This window comes from Phoxinus phoxinus (assembly GCF_949152265.1).
Source record: "Phoxinus phoxinus genome assembly, chromosome: 3".
NCBI lineage: Eukaryota > Metazoa > Chordata > Actinopteri > Cypriniformes > Leuciscidae > Phoxinus > Phoxinus phoxinus.
The window spans coordinates 5,697,789-5,721,991 of record NC_136878.1 but is presented as its reverse complement, the minus strand read 5'-3'; the positions used below and the strand labels follow the sequence as shown (position 1 = coordinate 5,721,991).

Here is a 24,203-nt window from a genome sequence, read left to right as displayed (position 1 = left end):
TGAACACAATGTACTACATGCCTTCTGTCGTCTGATTGATTTATATTTATTTTTTACAAGTAAAAGGCCTTTTCGTATAATTGTAAAAATGTCCCCCTTCAGGTTGTGGTTCATGTCTTTTTACTGTGAAATCTTTACTGATTTTTATAAAGTCAACATAAGAATAACTTGGTTATAAGTTGGAAGTAATATTTCAACTTAGGTTTTCTTGATTAACATTAACATTGCTTGATATTAAAATGAGAGTCAAATATGATTCATCAGGTTTTTAAGGAACCATTATCTTAACCATTGTAATGCATTGCATTATACACTGCCCAGCCAAAAAAAAATCGCTGTTTGGATTTAAGGGGGTGGTAAAATGCCATTTTCACAAGATGTAAAATAGATCTCTGGTGTCCTTTTTTAGCACAACATACCCCACAGATATTTCTATAAAGCATGTCAAAGTTGTCACTTTTTGAGGGTTTGCAAAAACGCACCGTTTTGTGCCTGGCCCTTTAAATGCAAATGAGCTGCTGTAGAGGGCGGGGTTTCAAGAGCTAGTGTGTGTGTGTTAGCAGCTGCGATTACCTCACGCAGACACACACTAAAATTACAGAAACTGTTCTGCCTTTAATGTTAAAACGGAGTCAGACAAAGATGGAGAGACTCAAGAAGAAGTGACAACATGTAGAAGCAACAGGACGTCTCTGAATGGTTAGTTGATGAATTTATGTTGCTGATGTGGAGTTAACTATCTTCAGTTAGCATATTCTGTCATGATAATCTATAAATCGCTCGTATAGGAACTGTTGTGAGATGCACACAGAGTGACTTTCTATTGCATGTGAAAAGATGGATGCTAAAGTTTGAGCTGACTCACAAATATACTCGACTACAACAACTCTTCCTCTTCTCAACATGGACTGTGTTCCCGGGGGCGGGGCTTATGTACATTTTAGGGTTGCTGATGTCACTAACCCGTGAGGAATGTCGTGTAGTTCCTACCAGCCGTTTGTTGTAGTCCTTTTCTTTAAAAGGAAATATCTTCCTTTGCTTTGAACTTTGAGCGTTGTAACTTTGCAGATGTTGTTTATGCTCAAACAGCAACATTACACACTTACTAAAGTTAGAAAAGTGAAATCATACTTAACCACCCCTTTAAATAGGCAAATGCTTAAGAGTCTATGATTGGATCATTATTGCAGTGATTATTATGTTTCTAGCATGTTAAATGTTTGGCAATAGTTCTTCTGACCCTAATCGATGGAGTGTGTAGCTTTTCATTTCTTAAACAATCATAGGAAGACACATCATGGCCATATTCCAGGATGACAATGAATACTGCATTCTGCAGGATTACTTTTTTTCTTTCAAATGTGGCTTGGTTTGTTTATGTCCTCTTGTACATTCCTGTAGTTTAAACCGTAGAGCACATAAATGTGTTCGATTCTGTGGGAATGCATGAACTGAAAAAATATGTAAAATAAATGACTGTGCCGTAAATATATGCTAAGTTTTAGGATCCAAAATATCTGGCCTCATGTGACTTAAGTAGTCAGAAATGTTGCTCTGTTAATCATTAAGCTTGCTTAAAAAAATTAAACCATTCCTATGAGCCAGAACATGAGCACCAGCCTTATATGCTGTTGGTCTTCCATGTGCTGTCAGAACAGTGCCGACCCGCTGAGGTCTGGACTCTACAAGACCTCTGAAGCTGTCCTGTGGTTTCTGGCACCAAGATGTTAGCGGCAGATCCTTCAAGTTCTTTAGGTTGTGAGGTGAAGCTGCCGTGGATTGAATTTATTGGTCCACACATCCCACAGATGCTCAACTGGAGTGAGATCTGGGGATTTTGGAGGCCAGATCAACACCTTGAACTCATGATCATGTTCCTCAAACCATGTGTGCAGTGTGGCAGGGAACATTATCCAGCCGAAAGCCCACTTCCATCAGGGAACGCCATTGTCATGAAGGGTGTAACTGGTCTGCAATGTTTAGGTTGGTGGCACGTGTCAAATTTACGTCCACATGAATGGCCAGACACAGGGTTTCCCAGCAGAACATCACGTTCCCTCCACCGACCTGTCGTCGTCCCACAGTGATCCCGGTGTCATCATGTCCCGGCCGTCCACATGATGTAAAGACAACAGGACTCATCGGACCAGGTGACCTTCTTCCACTGCTCCAAGGTCCGGTTCTGACGCTCATGTGACCATTGTAGGTGCTTTCAATGGTGGACAGGGGTCATAGACACTCCTGTAGCTCAAACAGTAGAGCGTTGGCGCTTGCAACGCCAAGGTCATGAGTTCAATTCCCAGGGAAAGAATGTAAAATGTTTACCTTGGAATGCAATGTAAGTCGCTTTGGATAAAGGGTCTGCCAAATGCATAAATGTAAATGATTAATTCACCTGAGATGTCTCTCTGTAGGCAAGGGCGTGGTTAGCTGGTACCCTCTTACATAGATCTACATAAAGGCTAGATGTCTCCTCCACGCTGCTGGCCAATGGAGGTCGACGTCCGCACCTGGCGGCCATCTTGTCACAGTCAGCTTGCTCACTTGTAACATTGTTTTAATGGTGCATGTACTTTTTAAATAACCTTAACTTGCTCAATTTTCTACCGATTTTCAAACGGGTTGGTTTGTTATAAACTTCAGAGATGTAGTTATGACACTGCATACTTATGAATAATTATAATATGTTTCAACATGTTCAAGCATACAGAATTATAGCCACGTTAATAACGTTTGTAAAAAACCAAACTGTTTGTAAATCCGTCAAGATTTCAGTGAGATTAGAGTATTTGTGTTCATTCAGATCACTCACCTTACATCAGATACCACAGAGCCCACCAGAAAGCTTGCCTGTGACAAGATGGCCACCGAGTGATGACTAGAGACTCCGCCGTAAGACATCTAGCTTTATTATTTATATCTATGCCCTCTTTCGTCACAGGCAAATCAATGAACAGCATTAATAAAGCCCCAGTCTTACAGATCATTAACTAAAAAAATTCTTTTTAGGGTTTCGTTGTGTGACTTGTGCCACAGTAGACCTTCTGTTGGCCTTCTGTTGACTCGGACCACACGGGATACTCTTCATTGCCCTTGTGCTTCGAAGAGCCTTGTGCGCCCAACACCCTGTTGCAGGTTTGTGTTTTTCCCTCTTCAGACACTGTAAACTGGTAAATTCCCACCACTGAGATGCAACACACAGGCCTTGTCGTTTAAGAGATTCCCTAAACCAGTCGCCTTGCCATATCAATTTGGCCCTTGTCAAAGTCGCTCAGATCTTTATTCCTGCATCCAACATTACCATCTAATCTACCCAGACCTTAATATGTGGCCTTATTAGGATAATGAACGATATTCACTTCACCTGTGACTGGTCATATAATGTTTTGGCTTGTCAGTCTATTAAATGCTGGGTTAAAAACAACCCAAGTTGGTTTGAAAATGGACAAGCCCAGTGAATGGGTTGTTTTAACTCAGCGGTTGGATTAAATGTTTGCCCAAGGTGCTGGGCAGTTTTATTTAACAAAATAGATTGTAAATAAATTAGACACATAACTAGAGGCAACAATAATAATCAAAAGGTGAACATTTATCAATAAGCAATTTAATAAATACTTATTGTTTAATTATTATGCATTAAACGTATTCATAAATGTTCATTTTCAACAATATTTCGGATTCATTTTAAGCAAGAAATACAGTCATTATTAAACAATCGCTGAGTTAAATAAAACTACCCAGCAGGTTGGGCAAACATTTAACCCAACCGCTGATTTAAAACAACCCATTCGCTGAGTATGTCCATTTTCAACCCAACTTGGGTTGTTTTTAACCCAGCATTTTTTAGAGTGCAAATTAAAGTTAACCATGTTTAAATAACACGACCCCCTGTGAAATCTCGTTAGTCCAAAAAAGTTTTTATACAAGAACAGTATGGATGCAAAACTTAATCTAAGTTATTTTGGTGTCATTATTTTTTAGTTATTGCTGTAGACCGTCACATTGCTTCACCTGTCGGCAGGTGCTGGAAACAGGACAACAGGTGTTTGCTGCGATGGAAACATACGTCATTCTGGGAAAAGAATGCATGTTATGACTGGCTAGCCTGAACGATGGAGAGAAAACGTGATTTAAACTGATGAAAGAAACAGATAGGTGCCCAGTTGTTGAATTTAGCTATACATGTTTACACACATGAGCAGTGTATGACAAGTGGGCCTGTATTAAGATGATTTTTATGATGTAGTATGTCCCAATGCTGGTGTATACTTTCCCATCAGTGAAGAAACGTCTGTGTACCTGTTGTCTCAATTCCCTGTATTGCATATTAAATGAATCATACAGTGAGGAGTAAATGTGTTTAAATGAATTGGGAATACCCTCTACATCTCTCTCTAACCCTTAAACAGACAAAGAGATGTATTATTACTGCTCGAGTCTTCTGTTAACACACACAATGCACTGTAATGAGACTGCTGGATCACTTAAGTTGAATTGAGTTCTTTTAGACATTGACTTGAGCTTGAAATGCTGCTGTATAATTACAGACGAGGAAAAGGAGAGGCTGGAGCGTCTAGCTGCAGTTTTGAGCTTGAAGCTGAACAAGAAAGAATGACTGTGTAGAAGAAAAAGGGTAAGAGATGTTTTCACACACACCACATACAGGCAGTGAGACGAGACTGCGAGGACTTCAGTGGCTTTGGCATTTCAGAAAATGGCTTTTTTTATTTTTTATTACTCAAAGCAATAAAGTGTATAAAATAATTGTTTGCTGTATTACTTTTAGACTATTTGCATTCGTTTTCAAAATAAGTACATTTTTAAACTTGCAATGTTAAAAATGTGTCTATAAAATAGGCTAGCTACATGTATGCACTACCGGTCAAAAGTTTTGAATAATTTAGATTTTCAAATATTTTTGAAAGAAGTCACTTATGCTCACCAAAGCTGCATTTATTTGATAAAAAAAAAAACAGTAAAAACGATCATATTGTGAATAATACAACGGTTAGTTCCAGTCCTGGATTCTGATTGGTCAATAGCTGTGTTTTTTCACGATAAAGCACGACGACTACAGCATCACCCAAACCGTTCGCAACATGTTAAAAAATAATAATCTAAAGTAGGCTACATTTTGATTAACTAAGATGGCATATCAGTAGGCTAGATGAGTGCTTTGAGGAAATATTTGGAGAGACTTCTGAAAAAATTGGGCAGTCACAGTGAAATGTTTCTGGTGTGATGAGAAGAGTAGCAGACTTGCCACCAAGACGGAACTTAACGCACTTCTCCGTGACTTTAGTTCTACGGGACCGTCAGAAGCTTCAAAATCTACGTGGGAGAACAGATATCTGAATGATCCAACTTTGAGTTTGTCCTGGTGTTTAATGAGAGACAGCGAATTCACCTCATCAAATAATGTTTTCGCTGGAGTCGTAAAGAGACTGACAATGAGAAGAAACGGCCGTGATCAAAATCCCAGCACACCTGAAAGACTCGTAAACAAAGTCTGGTTTGACATGCAGATACATTTCGGACTTGGAGGAAAAGAGAGGAACCGAGAACTCATGCCAGACTCATTCCGCATTTTAACCATGAAAACGGTCTCAAGTATCACAATGAGCTTTAACCAAGAAAAAAAAAAGATGAAAAAAAACACAAGTAGCCTACCCACATGAGAGAAATAAGCACTTTGTCCTGTTGCCTCTCTAGAAAAGCACTTTGTCAGTCTTCAGCCATCAAACTTATTTTTCAAATAAATCCTGTTCTGTTAAACTTACTGTTCATCAAAGAATCCAGATTTTTTTTTTATCACGGTTTCCACAAAAATATGAAGCAGCACAACAGTTTTTACTGTTGATGATATTAAAGGGGTCATGACATGTTTTTTTTATTTTTATTATTATGTTCCCTTAGGTGCAAATATAGTATTACTATAGTTTTTTTTTTTTTTTTACTTTTAAAATGTAGTGATTTATGACCTTTTCCCACCCTGTTTCTCATCCTCTGATTCAAACAGTCTGTTTTGGGGGTGTTTCCCCTTTAAGAGTTCAGTGTTAACGCCCACTGTTATGATTGGCTAACGTCAGTGCCTATGCATCAATTATTAACGCCCCCAGCCAGAACCTGTGCGGATTCAGCGTATTTAAAAAGTAGTTTAAAGTTTTAAACACATTACTTACAGTTTGCGTCGTCGTTGTTGAGCCCAGAATAGTCGGCACGGACTTATTTTTGAGCAACAGTTTTCTGGCAAAGCCAGCATCATATTGGGATTTGTTCTCAAAACAGTCATCCTTCAAATGTACAGAACAAACGCTTAAACTAACACTGCCGTGACTGAGACGTCCGCAAAAAATAAAGTGCATCCATTTTCCCCTGACGACTGGATCTTTCGCAGCGTATTCAAAGATGTTGTTTGTCCACAGTCAGGAACAGCACATCTGTGTGGCATCGCAATTTCCCTGTACACAGACCCACTCGCTGTCCGTCGACTGAACACTTGTTGAGGCGCGCGACAATGATACGAAATGAGCGTAGTTGTCTTGCGCTTAAAGCGTAACTGTCTTGTGCCTGGAGGCGGTCATATGCAAACGCTGGTACGTCACTTCGTACCGTGACGTCACTTCTTACCATGGATCCAGAACGAGCTGTATTTAGAGCTTGATTAAATAAATGATTCGTTTATAATGGGGAGGACGTCTTAAGCTATTAAACTTGCAGGACTAAAAGATCAATCTTATATTATATACTAAAAGATCAAGGCAAATTTGGTTTCTCATGTCATGACCCCTTTAATCAGAAATGTTTCTTGAGCAGCAAATCATCATTTAGACTGATTTCTGAAGGATCATGTGACACTGAAGACTGGAGTAATGATGCTGAAAATTCATCTTTGATCACAGGAATAAATAACATTTAAAATATTAAAATTTTAAGTAATATTTCACAATATTACTTTTTTATTGTATTTTTGATCAAATAAATGCAGCGATAGTGAGCGTAAAGACTAATATCAAAATATTTTTAAAAAATCTTACTGACCCCAAACTTTTAAAGGGCACCTATTATGGAATTTTGAAATTTACCTTTCATGTAGTGTGTAACATAGATCTAAGTAAACAAAAACATCCTGCAAAGTTTGAAATATGAAAGTGCACCGTATATAAAGTTATTGTCTTTCAAAAGTAAGAGTCGACTCGGAGTCATTTTTATGAATCGTTAGAAGACCGAAGCTTTTTCTCTGACTAGATGACGTCAACTTGTCAAGTTATTTGAATACGACACGCCCACTTATTGCGCTCCAAGGCCAGCAGGGAAAATAACATGGCGACGAGACGCTGTGTTCTGAAGTGAGACTCAAAAGACAACTTTTTTCATCTGCCCAAGGAGGAGCATTTGAAGACTAAGTGGCTACAATTCATATAACTATACCACAGAAGTATAGTCCGAGCCTTGTGCTTTGTTCGTGCCATTTTGAAGACGATTGCTTTTTAAATGCAATCAAACTTGGATTCGCGAGCCGACTGATATTGAAGGAAGGTTAATTTCTAAGTGTATTTGCATCAGCTTCCTCCTCCGTATCACAACCTGTAAGTGTTATTAATAATTGTTGCTTTTATGTTTTATGTAGCATGCTTAATTATTATTTTGTTTGTTGTGTAAGCACCGTTTAGCTTCTAGGTCTTCAATGGCAATTGAGTGAAGTGTTTGTCGTTGTTTTCGGAGTTGTCTTAAATAATAGAATAATACCTCGCAGTAACGTAACTGCATTTTTTTTTTGTAAAAACGTTATGTTTATGCATCGGGCTAATGCAAACAAAGACTGATTGTGCTTTTACAATATGAACTCTGGGCTATGCTCGCTAACATAACATTAAATTCTTTATCTTATTTTTATTTTTTTACTACAAACTAAAGCAGTGGACTATTATAACACGATTTAATTGATAAAAGCATCATTGTACTCCGTGTTAAACAATAAGTATTATCTCTGTAAACACTGCTGGGTCATCTGACCAATCGCAGATTAGCGTCGCGCAAAGGAGGGGTTTGGAAAAACGAGTCGTTGAACGAATCATTTGGGAGTCGGTGAGCAAATCAGGTAAAAATAAATGCATATTATACGAAAACAAAAGTGTTTTTTGACATTGCATGCACGTAAAACTGTTGTTGGGGACTCCCTAAACAACATTAGGAACATTTTAAATGTCATAATAGGTGCCCTTTAAATGTTTTTTTGTGGATCTTGAAACTTGTCTTGTGACATATCAGAAGCATATACCATCACTTAACCTCAGAGCTCATGGTAGATCTGTTCTAGTTTCATATCATAAAAATCTATTTCTCAGTCAAAGCGTATTTTTACTTCCAGAACCCAACATTTACGCTCTATATATTATTCTGCCTCCCTCTCCTGTTTGTCTCTGTCTAGTGCTCGCATTACAGATTTACAGCAGCTAATGACTGATTACTAATGTTACTCTTGACCTGGGCCTGTGTTTGTCATGTTGAGGTAATGGCATTAACAAGGATGTTTCTTGTAGGCGGGTGTATTAATGATGTGGTGTGTGATGACACATGTGAGTGTGGCGGCCGAAACGTGAGATCAAGTCACGAACACGCTCCCCATATCTCTGGTTTCAGTCTCTTTCTTAATCATTTCCATCATCACTCTATTTTTACATCTTTCCTCCACAAACCCAAGCTCTTCATTGAGTCAAGGGGTAATCAGTCTTACTTGTTTTCGGTATCAAATGAGACCAATCTATGTTTTTATGTAACTGACTCAAAAAACTTTTGAACAGTCTTAAAGAAAAAACATTGATGACTAACTTTTCTGCTTAAAGTTTATGCAAACGGCCTGAAGTCTGACTGAAAACTGTGAAACAACGTAAAGATGAGAACTTTTTATTTTATTTTTTTATTAAACAGAATGAATAACAGTGAAAAAATAACTAGGGGGAAAAACATATAAATAGGTATTTAAATATATATATATATATATAAATAGAGATGAATGAATTATCAAATAATTCAGTTGGGTTCTGTTTTTAACATTGAACATAATCAGAGAAAATTCAAATTCTCCACATTAGTGGAGGTTAAAGGTCAAAAAGACCAACCCGATCTCACGGCAATTCGTACGAATTTTACGAAGTGGCTAATTCGTACCAATTCATACGACCTCAATCGTTCATATTTTACGAGTTGCCAAATTCGTATGAATTCGTACGAATGACCTATCCCTGACCCCGCCCCTAAACCTACCCGTCACGTGGGTTTAGACACATTGTACAAATTCGTACGAGTTATCCACCTTTTAATCACAAGAAAAGACACCATAAGAACCTTTAAAAACACGCAGCACACAAAATATCCTGTGTCCCGTTTAAAAACCCTGTTGAGGAGACCATGCTGTGTGTGTATTATAACACCATTCTTGAAATTCCCTCTCCTGTATCTTCTCAGAGAAACGCAATCATGATGATTCCCTCAAGCAAGTCATGCTCACACACGTAATAACCTGAAATTGCCTCTATTGATTTTCCAGTCTTGTGTCATTGTCTCCCACAGCTGCTTAGACACAGCCACATCTCCGTGCCGAGTGCCTCTCCATGGTGTGGTATATCAGGTTGTCGTCCAGAAAGGACAGGTCGTCGTCGTATTGGACAGGCCGACAGCAGGCGGTGGGAGGGGCGCTGTGCAGAATGTTCTTAGCACCGCCGGCGAGGCTGGTGAGGATTTTGTCGTAGTTTGTGAGCGAGTTTACACACACGCCGCTGCAGTAGCTGAATATCATCTCCTCCTGACTCCGGTAGCCCAAACCCAGATCTGACACTTTCAGCTGGACTTGTCTTAGCGCACACGCTCTTCCTTTTCCTTTCTCTCTCTCGTCACGACTCGGCCTCTTTTTGTCCATCTTGTTACGGAGGAAACCTCTCCGTTTCAGAGATCTCCTGAATCTGTGGATGAAGGCTGAGTCGGGAGTGGGAAAGCTGTCTGAGGACAGAGGAAAGAGATGTTCCCACTTTTACACTACAGATATATCTGATTTTAAAGCAATAGGCTAAAATTTAAGCAGTTTGGAAGTTTTATGTGGACAGATTATGCTCTTTGTGTATATGAATGCTTTGGAAAGGGTCATATCATGAAAATTATGTCGTTTAAATGCCCCTGTAAGATTGGAAATAATCCAAGATATTTGAAAGGAACAAAGACATTTGGAGTTTAAACCCTACCAGAGTAGGGTTTAAACCAAGAATATATAGAGCCTAAGTCCCTCCCCTTCCGGTGGACCACCATGGGACCTTATTTCGGAAAAATATTGTATGGTAGTCAATGGCGAGAGACAACAAATATTTTGATCTCGTTTGAATTGTGCCCTGAATTACACATATGATGTTTGTCAATTTAAAAGATACATTTTAAAGTCAAGAAATTCGCAGTTTGATGTAAAACTGTGGAGGTATAAGACTGTGAAAATACGTAATTACAAAGACTACATACCGAAAAGGCGCACATGTGACGTCATACCTTTTCTCTCAATGAATGAAGCTAACTTTACTGAAGCTAACTTTACTGAAGCTAACGTCTGTCATGTTTTCTATAGTCTTACGTTATAATCGTAACGTTACGCCGTGATGCCGGAGTGTGTTGTACCAGACTGCACACACACGAGCAACGGTGACGTATAGTGCGAGACGAGAGATGTAGTTCATTGAGCGATTTTCACATAAAACTAAACGTTACTCTTCTGTTTTATGACAAACTGTGACTTTCTTGACTTAATTATCTTTTAAAGTGACAAACAACATGTGTGTAATTCAGGGCACAGTTCAGACGGAATAAAAAGATAAGTTGTCTCTCGCCATTGACCATGAGCCGGAAGCGGAGGGGCGGGACTTAGACTCTCTATTGGAACTATTCGTGACGTTAGTGATCGCTGATTGGCCGAACGCACGCGCAACACCAACAACAGCCATTTTTAAAAAGGCTGTGTAAACACACAGATTATAACCTATATTTACTCCTCAAACTAACTCTACGAACATGGAAAACTATGATAGATTGGCCTCTAAACCTTTACGCTGAGGAGAAAATCCAACGCTACTTTGAGGGGACCAAGCCAAACATGATTATGTATTTCTGCTCAGCTAGCAACACACGCTAATAACTTTTCATTACTGTCTACTTTATATGTATAAATGTTCTAATCTAATAACGTATTAGACAGGAATGTTAGGCAGAACATAAACTAATGAACACAGAGATGCATTTTGCTTGGTTAGGGGACCTCAAGAACAAAAAGGACTGATAATAATAAACGATATGACCCTTTTTGACAGTATGTAAAGACGGTAGTGTTTTGATGTGCTTTGTGAAACGGTACCCTGCATTGATAACCATGAGAGTGCGAGTAGAGCGATCAAAGAGCCATAATGTGATATAGTTTGCATTATTCTGACAGCTTTTAGCAACAATACTGCTTTTGTCCACAGGCACCAGATAAAATACAGGTTTTCTAAACGTAGATGAGTTGTAAGCTGATAGAACTAGAGTAGTGTGTGTGTGTGTGTGTGTGTGTGTGTGTGTGTCTAGTGTCCCGCCCAGGTACAATGGGTCACCTGAAACTTCTTAACCACCACAACAGTATCAGGTGTGTCCCGAAACGCGCTTTATCACACCTGTGTGTATTCGTGTGACTTTTATTTATTTAATAATAAGAATCAAGTAGCTTGTCCTGACCTGAGTGACTTCTTGGCTGCGGATGTTTGATCGTACGAGCATCAGGCAGATTTTGGTTGGCTTTTCTCAGCAGGTCCGGTCTTTGAGGACACTGAGCGTGTGGTTGTGAATAGCGAGAGTGTCCGGCTCTTTTGGGGTTTTGTAGAAGCAGCGGGACAGACGACACGCCGCTCAGCATCAGTGCACACGCCAGCATCACAGCCCAGATCTTCATCTTACTCACTCCTCAGCTCAGAGAGCCTGTGTCGGGCAGCACACACTCACATTACACGCATGAAGTTCAGTCAGACCGTTTAAATCACTTTAAACTGCAGCCTTTATTGTATTGTATTTTTTAGCACATTTATATCACATACTTTGTACCTTTTTTGAAAAAAAAAAAGGATTGAAAACATGAAATTAATATATCAGTTTAAGACTGCATTTTTGTGATTGTTACAGTTATTTTTATTGATTTACTTAATTTCTCTGTCAAGCAAGTTTGAGCTACTGAGAAAAAGGGCCTTAGGAATTACATTTCATATAGGCTAATAATAATAATTATTAGTTTTATTATCATTAAACTGATAGTATAATGCTATTGTTATTATTATATTACCCCAAACCCAACTAGCCACTAAATGAAAAAAGGCACTTTGTAAATTAAACGTGTTATAATTAATGATGACAACACTAATCATAAATATATAACTTAATATGTTGTTATTATATGTTGTTGTTATTATTAAAGTAAAATAAAAACATCCACAACTAACGTTAGCCACTATAGAAAAGCACCTTCCAAATTAACTTTGACATAACAACAATTTAATTTAATAAAGCTTTATTATTATTAATATTTTTATATAGCCCCAAAACAATTTACATTAAGTTTAATACAATTAAAAATTTAAAAAAGTGATAAATTATGCTTTAAAAAAAACATTGAAAAAGATATATGGTTACACACTCACCTGAGTTCAGCTCTGTGTATCCTGCCATTCGCACTTATGATCACAGAGCCAAAGGTGCTTTCCGAAAACATTTATAAAATAAAAACGGCATATTATATTTCCTTTCAGCTGACTCATGTTCTTCTGCTGTCAGTCAGGGATCATCACTGACAAACTACATCAGCCTCTTCCTGACGGCGGTTTAACATATGAACCAAAATATATTAGTGTTGCTATACGTCCACTTCAATAATCAGATTATGGTTTTTAATTGTATTGATTATTTAATTGTTCAGGTCCAGTCTGAGTCCAGTTCTTTCCCGCGCCAGCTGTGACGATGTGCAGTGCGCGTGAACAGTTCGCGCGCTCAGTCAAAAGACGCTGAGTGACATCATGGACAAAGCAAACCGCCTCCTGGATATTATTTAAACGTGCTGGAAAGATCGCTAAAAATAATAAATACGCAGTAACTCTATTATTAAATGTATGCTGCCTTCACGTGCTTTCGGAATTATCGTACTAGTTCCCTAGGTAAAGAAAAGTGGACAGGACCGCCCTTCCAAGTCAAAATTGTAATGCGACTATCTCGTAATCACGACTTCCGAAGTGGGAAGTAGGAAATGTCCGATAGCACGTGAAAGCAGCATTATTATAATTTAGTTTGTCGTTTCTCACATATTAGTTATTTTATTGTTTATATTCAAGTGATCTATTGTCTCGTTTCACATGAATTCCGTGCTGAAGGGATAAAATACAATACCTCTATCTATTCACAATGAAGTCTGCTATAATTTGATAGCAACAAATAACCTGTTGATAAACGGATTTCCACGTCCAGTTTGAGATCAGCGATTATATACATGACAAACACTCCCTCTGCCGGTGTATAGTCTACAGTGCAGTGAATTTAGAAATGTTCAGATTTCCAAATCTGTCTGGATTAATATAGTGCTCTAATGGGATCATCACATATCACACTATGAAAAGATCAACAGGCTAGAAGAGTCCTTTACGTGTTTTTATTTGAAGAGAAAGAAAATAGCAAAATAAAACGATGCAAACATTCCCATTCATTTTCAGATTCCCAGTCAGACCCCTAACAGGATATGGTGACAGATAAAAAAAAAAAAAAACATTTGTGAGAGAATGCAAAAATATTGAAAGACAATTGTTCCTCCCATCTCCGTAGCTCCTCATCTGACCCACAAATAAATAAAAACAAACAAATATGCAATAAGGGATGCACTATTTAGAAACTACTTTTGATTACTTAGGATGAGATATGCCTCTTTAATTTTTTTTCATATCATATCTATATTAACTGGATTCATTATAATTGAGTACAATTGGAAGTGTTGTGAAAAATAGTGAATATTCAACAAGAAACTTGATAAACGGATGTCTTGGAATCAGCACTTTAGCATATGACTCCCTCTTCCGGTCAATAGTCTGAAGTGCAGCACTTGTACATTACAGTTATTACATAAGCCTTCTTATCACCTGTTGTTGTAACCGTAAGAAGACACACTTTATGAATTTTACCAAACAATTTTTTTTAAACAATTAAATGTAATTTTGTATATAATGTAATACAATATAATATGTATTGTATCATAAGTATTATAATATAGGCCTATATAATGTTAAACATATTATAATAAAATGTATTATATTATATTATAATTATATCAAATAATGTAATATAATACCTGTTTAAGAGTGTTGGGTTTATGTGATGAAGCAGTCTTAAAGGTGTGTGTGTGTGTGTGTGTGTGTGTGTGTGTGTGTGTGTGTGTGTGTGTGTGTGTGTGTGTGTGTGTGTGTGTGTGTGTGTGTGTGTGTGTGTGTGTGTGTGTGTGTGTGTGTGTGTGGACTAAATTAAAATGGCAGTAATCACAGTGAATGTTGTCACTAATCAGGCTGGTTAATCATCAAACTTAATTCAGATCTCCATTGATCTTAGCAGGGAAAACAATGCAGGTGATTGATCCCCTCCCCCCTATCCCCTCTCCTTTTTGACATAAACATCCAATAAAAGAAATGATTGCTTTGAATCTGAATTCCTCAATTTCCGGTAGAATAGAGCAAGAGATTCCTCATAGGGACGGAGAGAAGAGAAAACATGGATTTCACAACTGTGGAAAAAGAGTAGATCTATCTATCTATCTATCTATCTATCTATCTATCTATCTATCTATCTATCTATCTATCTATCTATCTATCTATCTATCTATCTATCTATCTATCTATCTATCTATCTATCTAGTTCATCTCCATAACTGAGGCCGATGCGATATACACATCTCGATACATAGCCTATACGATACATTAAAGATAAGCAGCTACCGGTGCGATGCAATGCGATTCACCATTCACTATTACGATGCGGTGCGATCCGATTTCGATTCGATTCAACGCGATGCGATTCAATGATGCAATGGAGGAAAATATATTGCTATGCAATTCAATATGGTAGATAGTTAACTTGTATTTCTTTTGTTCAGACATACAGCAAATCCTAAAGTAGTTGCCACCTGACTTTTAACGCATGGCTCTTTCACAAACAAAATAGGCTATTTGGTTTTCACAAAACCAAAAGATTAAATAAAAATAGACATTATTTTCCTGTCCTGTCTCTAGTTACACTTTTAACAGCTCACACATTTAACTAAACAATTTAAGGATGCTCAGGGATGAACATTAAATTAAGTGTCACTGGCCCACCGGTGGGCCCAAATTCATTACATATTTAAAATAGTAATATCCTATACTAAACCTAAACTAATATTGACAAACCATATATCATTTGAAAGCTTACAATCTCTAGTTTTTATATTTGGTGACTGATTTTCAAAATATATTATATTACAGAGGAGCTGTAATTTATCAATTTGCAACAATAATATTTTCATACTCCTATGTTCAGTCCTTTATTTTGAAATAGTGATGAACATGAAAAATCATGAAAAAAATGGTAGAAACCTCAGTTTGTTTTCATGACAAGAGTTCAAAAGATAGCATTTGTTCAATTATTTTAGAAAAAAAGGTCTGAAAATGTTTTAGAAATAAAGAAAAAACATATATGGAAATACAGGCGCCCTTATATGGGCAGTAATGTCAACTAGTGAAAAAGTGTGGTACTGCGCCCAAACAAAATCTTACTGAAAGCTCATTTTTTGAGATATCACCATAAAATTTAAAACACAACTTGTTCAGATTTTTGGCTTTGATTTTTGTGCAGTTTTAGAGTCACCAGGGTTTTGAAAAAATATATTTTATATAAAATATGAATAATTAATTTTTATTTTATTTTCATAAACTCAAACTTCTATAACTTTTTTTCTGTTAGACTTTCTTAATTTATTTCACTTCTACAAAAATCTGCCAATTTTCTTCTTTAAAACAAGACCAATCTTACATCCGTATTCCAAAGCATTCTTGAGTTACAAACATTTAAGTTCGGAAAGTGCATTTTCATGTATATTCAAAAAAAAGGGGGGTGACCCGACGAAAAAGTTGCCAGCGGGCAATTGTGATTTCAGCAGGTAGGCTAACAGTGACCAGAAAGCAGGTGCTGATTTAACATGAACAATAAAAACGTTCACAAACAGGTCTTTCATAACTGTATCCAAAAGTAAAACAATATGAAAACCATTATTGGCTCAATTTGGCAGTCACAGGCTGGTGTAAACCAGATTAAATGTCCTATTTTAAGGTTTAAAGGTATGTGACTCTCAGGTCAGGAGGGTCAGGACACGCCTCGGTCTCCGTAGTGTTGTGATGCGTCATATTCACGTCGCAGCTGCAGCAGCGGTGACGAGAGATCGCGCTTGAGCAACAGTTCAGAAAGGAGAAATCAATCTAGTCGAACTGGACGCGCGAATGAGCCGAAATCGCGTCCATCGCGCCGCGCTAAACGCGTAGGCTAGCTATATCCTCGCGCCGCAGGACCTCCAGACGCGCGTCAACGCGCCTTTACATTGACGTAACATTAATCACTCGCTCCAGACGCTCGAGCGCAGCAGTTAGGCTACATAATAAAATATTGGTCACGATGATTGGTCACTTTCTAAATAGTAAAAGTAGCCTATAGCGCATACTAATAATTATGTTAGAAACGATGCATTGCGATACAAATGCCCACTTGTATCCGATCATGCACACTTATTTAAATCGATACATCGCATTGAGCTTTTATGCCGATGCACCGATGCGAATCGGTTAATCTTACCATCCCTTATCTATCTATCTATCTATCTATCTATCTATCTATCTATCTATCTATCTATCTATCTATCTATCTATCTATCTATCTATCTATCTAGCCTATCTATCTATCTATCTATCTATCTATCTATCTATCTATCTATCTATCTATCTATCTATCTATCTATCTATCTATCTATCTATCTATCTATCTATCTATCTAATTTAGTTTAAACTTGTGGTTTTAATAATAGATAGGCCTACCCACCATAAAGTTGCTTTAATGTTCATCCCCGTTCATCATCTGCACCTTTACCGCTGAAACTTTCCCTCCATATCCTTCAGTGTGTGTCGTATTGTATCGGCCAGTCTCCGTGTTGCTATATTGGTCAGAGTTCCTGAAGCGAGCTCAAGTCTCCATCTGTGTAGATTAGACCATTATCCTCTTAACTCCGAGTGTCCTGCCTTCTCTCCTCACCGCTCCGCTCAAACACACTCTGGAAGAAGAAGAAACTTTGCGTCTGCCTGTGATTCACGGACTCTCGTCGGGTGTGTGTGTGTGTGTGTGTGTGTCGTGGCGCTCCGTGGATGTAGAAGTTGTTCAGAGTTGATCGCGCGCGTCGGGGCTCCTGAGGGCCCGCACACGAGGAGTGTGTGTGTGTGTGTGTGTGTGTGTGTGTGTGTGTGTGTGATCTCCAGCAGACAGTAATCGCATCAGACCGGCTTCAGCGTGCATACAAAGACCTGCAACAGGCTACATCGAACATTCAGCGCGTTTTATTCTCTATAGGAGTTTAGAATGAGGAACTACAGCATTTGAAGATCAAATTGACGCGATCAGTATTTCCAAAATCATAAAGGATTGAAAATGCGCCTCCTAAAGAGAGTGATGGCGCCTCTTGCATTGGTGTGGATGTGGAATATCGCTCTTTGCGCAAGAAAGTCCAGTGCACGGAAGTCAGGTGAGGGTCATTTTCATGTTCTTTTGCTCAAATCTTTTTTAATGGTGATTATTTGATTATGCAATACACTGACCCCCAACAAATAGGCTATTTGGACACACATGTCTGATGTCATTGCATTATATCTTCACTAACTTTTTCCCCTTTTTACGCAAGGTCTTTAAAATAGCTGGTGCTTTGTTGATTTTCGGTGAATGTATGAATGAAGTTCTTCTCAAGTTCACATCTTCATTTTGAACTATTTCTACTTTTTTGCATCAGACCTGTTTTCTTTATAATAAATGACACCATTTGTTAACTAATGCAATGACATTCACACATTTTTAAGCATGCATCAGGTGTCTGGATACTTTTTGGAGCTTATGTCCCGTATAATCACCCAGGACAAACTTTTCGGTTATTCCGATGGATGGATGTACAGGTGATTTGTCACAGAGACATCTGAGGTCGCAGTCATACAGCCGGGTCAGCGCTGTGTACGGCACTTCCACATGCCCTCCGGACGATCTCATGCCCAATGCCCGTAGCCAACAGTTTAGAGTAATGAAAACCATCAGTCATTTCAGATAAACAAGCCGTCTGATAACTGACACTTCAGATGAAATGCTTCAAATTGGTGCTTGTCCCTTTGGTACCCTTGGGTATATGGAGATGCTTAACCTTAATGCGCTTTTTAGTGGTATAGCCAAGAAACTGGAAGCGATATTTAATTTGGTGGTCTTGATTTATTAAAAGACTAACTAATTCAAGTCTACCGCCACGTATAGACAAGTTTGGTCGGTTTCGTTTCAGACCTTAAAGGTTCATGACAGTGGAAGGATTGAAAGTGTAGAAGTGAACTATTAGAAGTTGGTCTGGGTAAATGTAATTTTCTTATAAGTTTGATCGCATCATCTGTTGAAAAAGATCATTGCCTGGAGCCGTTTCTCTTTAGTTTGTATTGACTCAAAGTTGTTAATGAAAATGAGACATTTTTGGTCATTGAGGAAGGCTTTCTTACCGTCACACAAACATCAATTCCAATTTTGTTACTTCGTTTTCTGTTGCCTAAAAATCCATACCTTAATGATATCTTAATCTTTCTGGGTTGCTCTCGAATTAACGATGCCATTAAATCAATCAACTAATTTGTGGCTTTAAGTTGTCTGTAGACTTGGGTCCATCTGTACTGCTAAAAGTTGCCAATAGAATAAAAATATGAGTTTCAAATGTAATTTTTTTTTCTTTTCATAGTACCAGCTGCTTCTGATTAGCAATTGCTAGTTGTAAATCATGGGCTGTGTTCAGAATAGCATGAGTGCTGACACACTAATCACACTATTCTGCAGTAAATAGCATACTGTGCACTGCATTAATTTTCTAGTATGCATAAAATACCTGCATAAAATGCATAAAATGAGTTAACATTTGATAAATGTGTTGCTCATTGTTAGTTAATTTACAGTGCTTAAAACTGTTCATTGTTAGTTCATAGCTCAGGTCCATTAAATAATATTAACAGATGCAACTTTTTGTACTAGTTGACATTATCTAGAATTAATAAATGCTTTAGAAGGATTTGTGTTGTTAGTTCATGTTAATTAATGTTAATGTTAACAAATAAATCTCAGTGTAAAGTGTTTTCAGATATTGTATTAAGTTTCATGGGGAAAAAACATAATTATGTGAGATCCTTCCTAAATTGCTTTGTTACATCTATTATGGCTCTGTGATTTTGAGATGGTTATTTCACATTCATTTCTCTACATTCACAGTGCATTATGTTTTAATTTTGCACTGGGCTCCGGTAACATGCTTTGTTTGTCTGTTTTTAGATGAGTCTCGGTTCAGATTGCATGGTTTCTGTTCAGAAGGCAGGATTTTAATTGCGCCGCAAACACCTGCCACTCATAACAGAAATATCAGAGCCAAGATCACATGAAACATGCATCAAAGAGCGTATTAGTCAGACTACATCAAATTACTCGAATTCTCTAATGACTACAAACCTTTTAAGTGAAATGTCTTGATGTGTGTTTATTTTGAGGGAAAGCAATATCTTGTTAATGATCTGAAAGGAGAAAGTGATGCGTTTGGAATAAATAATGCGTTTCTGGGAAACCACTGCAGGCTCCATGAATGTGTCAGGAAGAGTTGATGATGGGATCATGCGATAACCTGAAAAACATCTGGTGTAGAAACTATTTTGGTAACACTTTACGGTTGCACTTTATTTTAAGGTGTTTTTGCAGAAGTAGCAGTGCTTCGCCTTTTGAGAATATAGTTCCCAGTATGTATACGGCTAGAAGATGGCTGTGTCTCATGTGACCTTGTTATTTGTACATGCTGTGACTATACAAATCACAACATGTAAATAGGAAAATTGTGTTATTTTGTCACTTATTGGGAGCAGTATGCTAGCTGGAGCCATTTACCTCCAGTCTTTGTGCTAAGCTAGGCTAGCGGTGGGTGCGTCAGACAGAGTTACGGCACGCACGGAGATGAAAAGGGTATGTATGGACTTATCTAACTCTGGGGGATTCGGTGAATAAGCTAAAGTCCCAAAAAGTCGGCGTGTTCCTTTAAGTACTGAGTAATATTAAGCAACTGTACTTACTATAGGTTAGGGTTTGGTTGAGGGTTAGTTGCATGTAATTATGCCTAATTTACTGTTATGGTAAGTACATGTAACATGTGTAACAAGGACACTGTAAAATAAAGTGTTACCCACTTTACTTAAAACCTTTATGTATGAGTCATTATAAAGGTATTCATAAAATACATTATAATGCATTACATTTTTTCATAAATAATTGTAGCCAAAGTTACAATGTTTGTATGTTTTAATGCATTATACTTTCTAAATGTGAATACATACAGTAAGTATTATAATGTATTATAACTGTTTTTCATGAGACCACACAATGCATTATAAGGTGCATTGCAATACTTTTAAAATGCATTATATATGAAGGCTTTAAGTAAAGTGTTACAGATTTTCACACAGAAATGCTAGTAGGCCTAAATGTAAAGAAAGAAACGGCAAGTAAAATGACGTTGAACTACACATGAAATTTGAGAAAAACTGTAATAGTAAACCTGTAAAGAAAATATGGGAATACTTTACAATACAGTTTATTTATTTCTAAAGAGATTATTGTAAAGTGTTACCAAAAACATAGTATTTTCTTGTAAAATGTAATTCAGTAATATTTGTTTTATTTACAACTTTGAAAAATCGTGTTTACAGTGTAGAAACAATAAATGCAATATTCCTAATATTTGTGTTTGGTAGGTGGATTTCGTTCCTCTGTTGAAGTTGAACACAAAATAAGATATTTGATAATATAGAAGATAACCTTCCCATCACAGGAAACATTCTGGGCCCGTATGTATAAAGCCACTCAGAGTAAAATTTGAGTCTCAAGTTTGTCAAAATTCTAAGAACTACATAATTTTACTCTTATTCCTAAACTTAAGAATAAGTGTGATTCATAAAGGTTCCTAAGTGTTAAGACTTGGTCTCAGCTCCTAAATTATTTAAGAGAGCTGGAGAGGTCTCCTAACCTAGTTAGGAGTAACAAGATGGTAGCAGAGAGGACGCGGCCATGCACTTTTCAATGAAAATATGATGTATTGTAGTTAAATGAGTTGATCAAACGATAACAAAGTTTAATCATCAAGGTGTTCTTTAGTAACTTGCCTTTAAGAAATTTTATGGCAATGAAATGAAAGTAATAATTATATTTTTGGCAACTGGAAAAATGCAGCAGTGCATCTGTGATGACTTGAGTCCTTCAGTCCACAGTTAGCAGGCTCTGGAATAGCACTATTGTGACACTGACCACACCAAATATACAGAAGTGGCCAAAAGTGATGTGCAAAGTTTTTTTTTTAAATGACCCTACAAGTTTGCTTAAACCATCAAATTATGAGGAAAATATTTTTATATTTATATTTTGTTAAGAAGAACAAAACACTAAACTTAGTGAAGGTATTTATCTTACAAAATTATTTCAAGTTACCTTTATTTCTACAGTGCTTTTTACAATACAGATTGTTTCAAAGCAGCTTTACAGAGATTACAGGAAAATAATGTAACAAAGTTAGTCTTGGCTGTACAGCAACTCTAGAAGAAAATAGTGTCATTGTCCTGCTTAAGTAAGTTCAGTGTTGATTCATTTCTACCAGAAAGACTCGGAAAAATGACGTGACAAAGTATACATTTATTAACAGCCCATCAAGCAAGTATTGTGTTATAAGGTTCTTTGGCGTAGGCCCGCCCATAGCTCGAAATCCGAGGGTAACGGAATCTGCATTTCCTGCCTGAAGACGAAGGCAGGGGCGCAGCCGACCCCCGAGAGGGACGAGGGATGAGGTATGGACAGATGAAGGACCCCCAAGGGTGGTATGGGGAGGGACCATCCAGGTGGTGGTGGGGAGGTTGGAGGAGGGGAATGTAGGCGTCAGCATCTGAGACGTGTGTAAGGACCGATCTTTTATACTACAAGTATTAGAACACGATTTGATAGATGAGAAGGTAATAAGTGACGTGACAATTTAGTCTTCCTGGCAGAACTTAAGCTAAAGCTTTCATTTCCAATGTAAAAAATCATTAGTTATCTATTTAGTTCATTTATCTATACAGCCAGCAGGCAGATCAATATTATTGTTGAATATTAAGTGACAAAAAAGGGCAAGCTACAGGTTTTAGAAAAACTAAAAAGCTCACAGGAGAAAAAAAATCATACATTGTCTGCAATATAGTCATTTATTAATATTTCATTGTCCTCTCTTGTTTATTCACGTGTTCATAATTTCTTTGTTTGACAGCCTTATCACAAAGAAACAATTGACTCCAGGCACAACTACACAATACGCTTACAAAATATTTAACACATTTTTAATACTATTTGAATAAAGGGTGAATCTGACAATTTACCTTCAATACTAATTTGTGATCATTTTGCACAATGCAAAGCAATTAAAATATATATATATATTTAAATATTAAAGTTTCAGTGTCTTAATTAAATTATTTTATTATAATTACATTACTTAATTGGTGTCATGCTGTTGTGACCTCACCCTTGGAGGCTCACTATTGGCTGATTCAGAGGTTGAGGGCGGCCATTTTGGGTTCACATCATTGTAGTCCTTAGTTCACAGCACTTAAGTCCCACTTTAAGAATCAGTCTTATACTTTACTGAAAGTTGCTTTTAGCTGCTTTATAAAAGTCTCCTACTCTTAGAAAAGTCCTACTCTTTACTAAGTATTTTTTGATACTTAAGTCAAAGCTTGAGACTATTCTTAAGAGCATTTCTTAGAAGTTTTATACATACGGGCCCTGATTTTTTTATTTTTTGATAAAACATTGTTTTTTTATGTTTTTTAAGCTATTTGAATTATGAGGACTCAGGAAATGTCCTCATAAACCACGTTTAAGTTGTAATACCAGTGTAATACACGTCATTATACAAATTTTTGTCCTCATAAATCACATAAACAAGAGCACGCACACGCACGCACGCACGCACGCACGCACACACACACACACACACACACACACACACACGTATCATCTGTAATGCATCTAAAGTCGGCCTGTTTTATATATGCTTCTGGTTGCCTTTTTATCTTGTTGACCTCGCTCATCAACACCATTGAATGAGTTACATTAACTAACTATTAGCTGTTTGTTAAAGTAACTGTTAGCTGTTTTTGGTCTAATGTTGATTCATGTTGTTTAGTTTAATGATGATATGTACGAACTGATGAATGATAAAGCAGTATGTTGTGTTCTGATCTGTTGTTCCTCTCAGAGAGGTTGAGTCCACCGCTGGACATCCAGCTGGAGACGGTGAACTGCACTGCGTTCAGTGTCCGGTGGAAGATGCCCCGCAGACACGTCAGCACGATCACTGGATACAAGGTACAAACCCGTCCAGCGCTACACTGTAAAACTGCTGATCCAATAACGTATCGATTGTTCATCATATGTCAGTGTTAAAGGGTTAGTTCACCCAAACCCACAAGACTTTCGTTCATCTTCAGAACACAAATGAAGATGGTTTTGATGAAATCTGAGAGATTTCTGTCCCTCCATTGATGCTTCAATAAGTTCAGAAAGAGATTGTGAAACTAATCTATATATGAATTGAGTGGTTTAGTCAAAATTTTCTGGAGACTCGATCACTTTATATGATGAACAGATTGAATTTAGGCTTTTATTCACATATTTTATTCATTCACACACGAAGAGCTTTGGGACATACTCATAATTGTGTCTTTGTGTCTTAGTTATGTGCATTTAAACTTGTCAGTTCAAATCCTCCACATTCAATTTAATTCAATATTTTACCGTATCGGAGAGAAATG

General features: G+C 37.4%; 3 protein-coding genes across 7 annotated transcripts in view; 1 reads left to right on the top strand and 2 right to left on the bottom strand.

Annotated features, from left to right (window-relative positions):
• The window catches only part of osmr (oncostatin M receptor), a 599,178-nt gene that overhangs the window by 430,750 nt on the left and 144,225 nt on the right, over positions 1-24,203 (bottom strand). The gene's annotated exons all lie outside the window — the stretch shown is intronic.
• gdnfb (glial cell derived neurotrophic factor b) lies at positions 9,319-17,175 on the bottom strand. Of its 2 annotated transcripts, XM_079607710.1 has the most exons (4): positions 17,152-17,175; positions 12,699-12,755; positions 11,746-11,985; positions 9,319-9,999 (listed from the first exon to the last, which is right to left on the bottom strand). In XM_079607710.1, exons 3-4 carry the CDS (start codon positions 11,957-11,959, stop codon positions 9,578-9,580), a joined length of 636 nt encoding a protein of 211 aa, XP_079463836.1. In that variant the 5' UTR covers positions 11,960-11,985; positions 12,699-12,755; positions 17,152-17,175; the 3' UTR covers positions 9,319-9,577. The 2 variants fall into 2 exon arrangements, with proteins under 2 accessions (XP_079463836.1, XP_079463835.1); XM_079607709.1 differs by lacking the exon at positions 17,152-17,175 and having other exon boundaries at positions 12,699-13,123.
• Positions 17,368-24,203, top strand: part of egflam (EGF-like, fibronectin type III and laminin G domains) — a 37,175-nt gene continuing 30,339 nt past the window's right edge. For 2 of the 3 annotated variants that reach the window (XM_079607103.1, XM_079607102.1), the window contains exons 1-2: positions 17,372-17,845; positions 23,648-23,757. In XM_079607103.1, coding sequence (XP_079463229.1) covers positions 17,752-17,845; positions 23,648-23,757 — 204 coding nt within the window. In that variant the 5' untranslated portion in view covers positions 17,372-17,751. Of the gene's footprint in view, positions 17,846-23,647; positions 23,758-24,203 lie in introns of all 3 variants that reach the window. The other variant, XM_079607104.1, reaches the window with a different exon arrangement.

What these genes read in the sequence shown, in the direction of transcription:
- gdnfb (XM_079607710.1), bottom strand. Translation starts at nt 11,959, where the DNA reads ATGAAGATCTGGGCTGTGATGCTGGCGTGTGCACTGATGCTGAGCGGC. An exon ending in GCAGCCAAGAAGTCACTCAG is followed by an intron (nt 10,000 to 11,745) that starts GTCAGGACAAGC and finishes CTCTGTCCTCAG; the next exon opens with ACAGCTTTCCCACTCCCGAC.